At 30.2% G+C, this 8,115-nt stretch overlaps 1 protein-coding gene across 1 annotated transcript; it reads left to right on the top strand.

Moving 5' to 3' along the window:
- The first annotated feature begins 829 nt into the window (after nucleotides 1-829).
- On the top strand, nucleotides 830-6,673 carry LOC135959794 (uncharacterized). Its single transcript, XM_065510866.1, has 6 exons — nucleotides 830-1,330; nucleotides 4,698-4,800; nucleotides 4,870-5,646; nucleotides 5,712-5,905; nucleotides 5,977-6,121; nucleotides 6,188-6,673. The coding sequence occupies exons 1-6, from the start codon at nucleotides 830-832 to the stop codon at nucleotides 6,637-6,639; spliced, it is 2,172 nt and encodes a 723-aa protein (XP_065366938.1). The 3' UTR covers nucleotides 6,640-6,673.
- The last annotated feature ends 1,442 nt before the right edge of the window (nucleotides 6,674-8,115 follow it).

An 8,115-nucleotide genomic window follows, 5' to 3' on the forward strand; every position in this document is an offset into this window, starting at 1 on the left:
CATCTGAGTGAAGTTAGTGTTAGGAATAGGGGATAATATTTAGGTACCAAAATGTGAGAACTGAACTATAGGTACTTTTTTATTCTTCTAATGTTATTTTTTGATTTTTTATAACAATGGACTTAGAAACATGAAATTAAGCATATATGGTCCTAAGTGAGTGAGAATTCTAGGGAGAGAATTTTTGGTACATTTTCTTTATTCGAATGGTACTTTTTCTAATTTTTTCACCAATGAACATAGAAACTTAACTGCTGGGTACTCTGACTCACAATAACATAACCATAAAAATGAATCCAACGTCGACATCATACTCATATGAACTCAAATCTATTTGATTCATAAATAACCTCAGCCTGACTTATAATAATTTTAGGAAAATACTCATGATACTTACTATTGATTCAACTCATTCTCACTCATGCAGGTTTAATTGTAGACCACTCTTCTCTTTCGTTTATGTGTTCACGCATTGTAGAGATATAAACAACTTTAATCAGTCTTGCTTGAGCATTTAAACAGGCAGGTTGTGTATCGCTTACTTTAACGAAAGTTTACTGGCAACACCGATTCGTGTTGAGAGCGGATAGAGAGTATTGTAATAGTATAGGTTGCCTTTCCCTGATTAAGACAGTTTGCAAACAGTGTTACCATTTATTTATTATTTTTTCAAAAAAAACAATCCATGTATTTTTAAAAGTTTAGTCATTAAGAAGTGTATAAAAATATACAAAAGCATAAAATTGTAAGTTTATACAGAAAGTTTATACAAATAAAGTTTTTTTGTATTATTATAACATATTTATAATTTTTATGAGCAGGCTGTGAAATGGATAGCTATAGAGAGATTGAGGAAAAAATAAATAGCGGAGTTTATCAATTAGTGCAAAAACGTAATCGCAAAAGCGCAATATGGTCAATTTTTGCTGAAATATTAAAGGATGACGAAACAATTCTTGAGGGTTTTGTATGCTGCCGCAACTGTAAACATATACTTAGGTATAATGGACAGCAGTCATCCAATTTGAACCGTCATAAGTGCTTTAATTTAACCACAACAAGTGGATCTATTAAGAGGGTAACTGAGGAGGATAAACAAGAAGCTATTGATGCTTGTACAACATGGCTAATTGAGGACTGTCTTCCCTTTACTGCTATTGATGGAACAGGATTTCTTGAAATGGTTAATTTGTTTTTAAAAATTGGTGCACGTTATGGCACAAATATTGACATCAATGATTTGCTTCCTGATCCCTCCACACTTTCAAGCCGAATAACTCAAACAGACCAAGAAAATGAGAACAAAGAGAAATCTGAAATTGATAATATAGTAAGTAAAGGTGAAGATTACCTTAAACTTTAATAAATTAACATCACAAAAATTAAACATGATTTTATGTATAAAGTTCTATGTTTAATTTTTTTTTTTTAAAAATAAAAGAAGAATTTGTAACCATTAGTTATGTCAATTTTTTACTACAACTTCCTTTCAAAATATGTAGTATTAAAATAATCTTGAGATGAAATTACACAAAAATTATCCAATACAAAAATTGCATTTTGTCCCATTTTTGCGTAATTATACAGAATTCGGCAACACTGAAACATACAACCTCATAATGAGAATTTTAATGTTTGTATTCGAATCATACTTATTTTGCAACGTCTATACAAATTGAGTTAAGTAGAGTCGAAATCAACAACGTCATAAATATTATGTATTAAGTGTGAGTATGATGATTACCTCATACTTTACAAGTGGATATGAGTCTCGACAACATTGTAATGAATATGAATGTATATATACATTGTATAATTACAAGACATTTTTAGTCATGATTCAACTCTACTCAAGTTTTCACTACTTATACAATTCAATTCGCTCGAATTAAATTCTCTCACGAGATAGAAATTAGCAGTCTCGGCACTCTGGTTTTGCCTGATGTTGTAGCTGTTTGGCGCAAACAACAAAACAAAACATAAATAACAACACAAGAGAGAATACTCTTCTAATTACAGACACGCTCACAGGGAATAAACAGATAGATGGAAAGGAGAGAGAAATGTCAATAACAACAAGTAAGAAAGCTATATTCGGCAGTGCCGAATCTTATATAGCCTTCACCAAATATTATTTTAAAATAAAAATTTTAAACATTTTTAGGTCAAATTTTTTTAAATTTTTTTGAAATTTTTTTTTAAAAAAAATCGTCTTTTGTTAATTTTTTAAAAAAAAAATTTTTTGTTTAATTTTTAAGTGAAAAAAATTGTATGAACAAAAAATTTTTGTCATAAAATTTTTTTGGTTATGAAAAATATTTTTCCCGGTTTTTTAACCCATTGTAGCTCCAATTCACTATGACGTTATATACGATGCACGGAGGCCCACAACTTTTGTACAACTTTTTATTAACTCCAATTTCAAAAATTTTAATGCTGCCATTCAATAGTAAACATATTGAAAATATTAAGGTAGCCAAAAAATTAGATAAACATATTGGCAATTGTGGGCGTGGCATGCTGTTAAAGTCAAATATTTTATGTTATTTTATAAAAAATGTTATTTTAGTAAATTTGATCAGAAGTAAATTATCATTACTCGCAAAATATTATCGATAATTGGATGAGTTTTTTTTTTGTTATATTGGTTGGATAATAGAATTTAAGAACTGGTACGACCTGTCACTTTACCATTTATAACTGCTGTGTTATTAAATATTTTCTCAGATTCTATGTTTTATTATAAATAAATTTTAATTTCAGTGGAATAGAAGTCCTTAGGGTCAAAAGGGGTTAAACAAAGTTTACTATCAGAAGAAAGGCCAAAATGTCCTCTTTAAGCCCATATATACATGTTGGCCTGTTTTAATCTGTTTGTTGAACACTTTTTTCATTTGAATGAAATTACTCCCAATTTTTTTTCTATTTTTATTTTACCTGTTCGTATGAATGGCGCAAAGTACAAGTCGCAATTTTAAAGATATTGCAATAAAATTTGGTACATATAATTTATTTGGCCCAAGGACCTAGTTTTTTGGCTGTAATCGGTCCATTATTTCATCTAGTCTCCATACAAATGTTTTCCCGAAATTGGACTTTTTCGGTCGTAAGTAGTGAACTTATATAGGTATCTCCACAAGTTTTGCTCCAAATAAGTTTTATATATACTGAATTCATGTCGCCTAATTTTATGATGATCGGTCCATAATTAGTCATAGCTCCCATATAAGATCCGCTTCAAAAAATAACTTTAACAAGCATAAATCTCTTAAAAATACAGGTATAAGCATAAAATTCAACAGAAATACACTCCATACGGAAATACATTACTCAGCCAAAATTCACTTAAAAATGTTGGTATAAACATAAAATTAAATAAAAACAAGTAAGAGAGCTATAATCGGCTGTGCCGAATCTATATACCCTTCACCAAATCAAACTTCAAAATAAAAATTTTTTTGGAATTTTTTCATTTTTGGGAAAAAATTTTCGAATTGTTTTTTTAAAATTTTAAAATTTTTTTTTTTAAATTTTAAAAAAATGTTTTCAAATTTTTTTTTTTGGTAAAAAAAAATTCGGATTAAAAAATATTTTTTCCGATTTTGACCCATTGTAGGTCCAACTTACTATGGTCTTATATACGTCGTTGCAAAAGTCTTTGAAATATCTATAATTAGATATCCATATTGTTTATATTAATGACTTAGTAATCCTGATATAGGTAAAAAATCGAGGTTTTTCTGGTTTTTTCCTCATATCTCAGTCACTTGTGGACCGATTTTGCTCATTTTAAATTGCAAACTTCTCGAAAGCATGTCTGACAGAATTATTGAAGACTTGGATCCCGAAGATATCAGGGGTCTTCAACAAATTGATTTCAACAGACAGACATACATGGCTTAATCGAGTCCGCTATCTATAAGGCTCCAGAATATATATTCTTTATAGGGTGGGAAATGAAAAATGTAGAAATAACAAACGGAATGACAAACTTATATGTATATACCCTTCTCACGAAGGTGAAGGGTATAATAACTTCCATATAGAAATAAATCACACCACCTAATTTCATCTAATGGCGATCGGTCCATAATTAGTCATACATAGCTCCCATATAAGCTCCACTTCCGAAAATCACTCACGAATATAAATTATTGAAATTTTAAAAGAAAAATGTTTTTGCTTATTTACTTAGTGTAGGGTATTATAAGGTCGGGTTTGACCGACCATACTTTCTTACTTGTTTTCTGATGGGGACTTGAGGCATATTTTGGACGGACATGCTACATCGTCTTAGAATTTCATAAGGACCCAGAATATATATACTTTTGTGAGTCTGATTATTATTGTGTTACAAACGGAATAATAAACTCAATAAACCCCCAATATTTTTTGATGGTGGGTATAATAATTAAATAATATTGCTCTCTTTTCACACATACATGGCAATGCATTCTCATGAATTAGGTTTTTGCATAGAGAGTTTTTGGCTCTCAGTTACCCATCCAGTTCTCATCTATGCATATAGCTTAACTCACAATTGATTACATTTTGTTGTTATTTATATTTATTTATTCACAGTAGCAACGTTTGTGATTGTTTAATAAATTATTAATTGAAATACGTTAATAATACTATTTGTTATTTAGCTTATTCATATTCATTAAACTATTGATTTTTTTGTTGTTTTATTTTAGTCTTTTTGTACAATGAATGATACTTTAATGGATGCTGATGACTTAGATTTAAAGAATCTACTTGATGAATGGAATTTAATACATCATTATGATTATTTTATAGGTAAATTAACTACATTATTTATTATTTAATTTTTCATTTTATTAAAATCATTGTTATTTTTCGTGTTAGAACAAAGAATAACTTTAAATATGCTGACCATATTAAAGCCTAAGCACATAGACAAATTATTTGAAAACCTGCCCATAGGAGATCAAGCTTTGTTTGAATATCAATTACAGCTGTGGCAACAAAACAGAGTATTTCCTTTTAAATCAAATAATTCGGCTACCAAAAAAACCAAAAATCCCAACAAACCAAATAATGCAAAAAAAGAAGCTGTTATAGTGCCTCAAATGTCTGTAGCACCTTCCATGCAATTATCATCTGCGCTACGTAAAAGTTTGGATCATTCCCGGCAAACATCAACTTCCACTCCTTCAGTTGATACGCCAACTCCTATTTCAGCCGTTACGCCCATGACTTCGTCAATGCCAAAGCAACCGGGCATGGCTTTTCTGCCAGTACGCTATAATCTGCGCTCTATTTTGGAGGAAACCAGAGGTGGCCAAATTATTATGAATTATTATGCAAAACATAAAATTCTGCGCGAAGAACACCGTACTGCCTTAATAAATGTAATAGCCCGCTATATTGATGCTAATGGTGGGATCTTATCGATGTCGGAAAGCAGTCAACTGGAACTGCAAATTGTTGAGCTATTTCCCACAGAAAAGGGGGAATATTATCGTACCAACAGACGTGGCCGTATCTACAATAAAGTGGTAAATTTGAAAAGAGTTTATAAGAAATTTAACATGGCACCTGATGAAATATCGCCCCCATCTATAGAGAATAATTCATCGACTTCTGGTTATTCTGCACCTGCATCGCCAATAGAAATTAAAGGTACCTTTCACCCTCATCTCCTTGCTATTTTGATTCTTGTATTCAAATATGTTTCTTTGTTTTAGAAGAGGAAGACCCAGATGAATATGATGACTATAAAATTTCTGAATTTCGCTCTATGACCCAGACTTGCGAAAACTACTTGCATTTTTGGAAAAACACACAAAAAATACGTTTAAAACAAATAGAAGATATAGAGTCCTTGTCTCAGATATTAGAAAAATGGCCAGAATATAAACAACAAAATGCCGTGGAATTTGTAAGTAAAACTACAAAATAAATTTAAGATTTTCCAAACAAATTTAAACTTTTTCATATTAAATTACCTAGATAAATATGGATTTCAAAGCCAAATATCCAGAGGCTAATTCTTTCTCAGAAGTATTCTTTCAAAATAAAGACAAACTGGAGAAGCTGCTGCATAACAAAGTGGCAGGTTATAGATATCTGCAGCAGTACCCAAATTGTTCAACAGGTATTTATAGCAAACACATTTTAAAAAGCTTTTTAATATTAATGATATATTTTTTTTTAAATTTAGAATCCCAAAATCTCATTTTACTATGGGTAATGCATCAACTATTTCCGCCCAGCCAAAAAGTGGTCGTCGATGAGATGGGAACTAAACGCAAAAAACGTTATTCTGTACAATATTCTCAGAATGCCTTCATATGTATACGCAACTCTATGAACTCTCTGGAGGCAGCTCTAGAAACTCAACTTAGCCCTGGTACTCCACCCATGATTCTTATAGTGGGCGAATTGGCCGAAATAGATCAAATATTCGTTTACTTTGAGGGTGTACGTTTTCCCATGGATTCGGTTGTTACGGCCGCTCAATTGGTGTGTGAATTGTTTTTCCTCTTCGACCTGGACTATCCGGAAGAGGCAGAACTGTTTTATTGTTTTCTACAGAGTTTCTTTTTAAACATCGAATCGGAAGTGAAAAATTCCAAAATCTATGCAGTCATTAATGAAATTAATGCCTATTAAAATATTAATAAATTGACTAGAGTTTAGCTAAAAACTGTTATTGTGTTTTTATTGAAAATTATGGGAAATTGAATATTGTTAGACCTCCGCATTCATAAGTAAATTTTTAATTTTATCAAAAGTTTATTTAAAAAAATTTATGGAATTTTAAATTCATAAATGTTTGATTATGAATAAGACCTAGATTCATAGATGACAACTATTTAGATAGGTAAGAGAGAACGTTAAATCTAAGTATGTAAAAAACCTAATTTATGAGAATGTATTGCCATGTTTTTTGTATTTGTATCACCCATATGTGTGAAAAGAGAACTTTAGTAAAATTTTTTTCAACAAAAACAACTGGCAGATTTGACAGCTCCAGTCAATATAAACAAAAGCAAATTGCATATGGTTTTTGTAAATATTGTACTTGTTGTAGAATTCCCTACACCTTATACTTAATTCGCCTAGATATGTAACTAAAAGCCAAAATCATAACCCTCTTGTTTTGCCATGTCTTTTGTTATTATATGTATGAAAAGAAACTAATTATACCCTTCACCATGAGTGGCAAGGGTATATGGGTATTTCCATAATGTTAAAAAAAAGACAAGTAAGAGGCTGTGCCGAATCTTATATTTAAAATTTTTATTTAAACAAAATAAATTTATTTTTTTAATTATTTTATTATTTTTTAAGAAGTTTTTTCGAATATTTTTTTTTAATTTTTAAAAAAAAAAATTTGGAAAAACAATTAGACAATAAATTTTTTTTTATGAAAGAAAAAATCGGGTTAAAAAATATTTATTCCGATTTTGACCCATTGTAGGTCCAACATAGCTTTATATACATCGCAAAGTGGGGCAGAATCAAAATTTTTTGGAAATAAATCTGGCATTTCTAAATGGTCCGATCGGGATACAATTTGAAGTGGGCGTAGCCAAGGAGTATTCGAGTTTAATATATTAAAATGGGCCATACAAATAATCCAGGGGCGGCGCTATGGGGGCTCAAAGTAGGGTACCTTCGACATATAAAATTTTTAAACACGTGCAATTTTTTGTTTCCTATCCGATTTCAAAGATTTTTATATTTTTGGAAAGCGCTCGTCTTGGTCTTGAAAAAACATGCTTGCGTGGGCTATTTATTTCTTATAATTTCAAAATTGCAATTTTAAAATTTTGCCATACCTTGGTCCGCTTTTTTAAAAATATGGGTCGTATTTTTAGACAACTAAATTACGAATAACATACAAACGATTTCAGAGCAATATCAATTAGGGATACAAAAATAAACGATTTTCAATTTAAGTATTCAAAAAATAGTTAATTTTTGCTGTTTTTTGGGCGAAAAGGTGACTTAACTCTTCTTTAATTAAAAAAAAAAAAAATTTCTTTAAGAACATATAACAATTTTATGTTTATCTGAAAGATATCTTTACGGAGAATATTTTGATATAAAAAACATGTCCTATTATTCGAATATGTCGCCCCT

This window comes from Calliphora vicina, chromosome 5, assembly GCF_958450345.1.
Source record: "Calliphora vicina chromosome 5, idCalVici1.1, whole genome shotgun sequence".
Classification (NCBI taxonomy): Eukaryota; Metazoa; Arthropoda; class Insecta; order Diptera; family Calliphoridae; genus Calliphora; species Calliphora vicina.

Excerpts from the sequence above, each read along its gene's own strand:
- LOC135959794 (XM_065510866.1), top strand. The coding sequence starts at position 830 with ATGGATAGCTATAGAGAGATTGAGGAAAAAATAAATAGCGGAGTTTAT. Across the intron at positions 1,331-4,697 it reads AATCTGAAATTGATAATATA|TCTTTTTGTACAATGAATGA; the intron begins GTAAGTAAAGGT and ends GTTTTATTTTAG. Across the intron at positions 6,122-6,187 it reads GTACCCAAATTGTTCAACAG|AATCCCAAAATCTCATTTTA; the intron begins GTATTTATAGCA and ends TTTTAAATTTAG.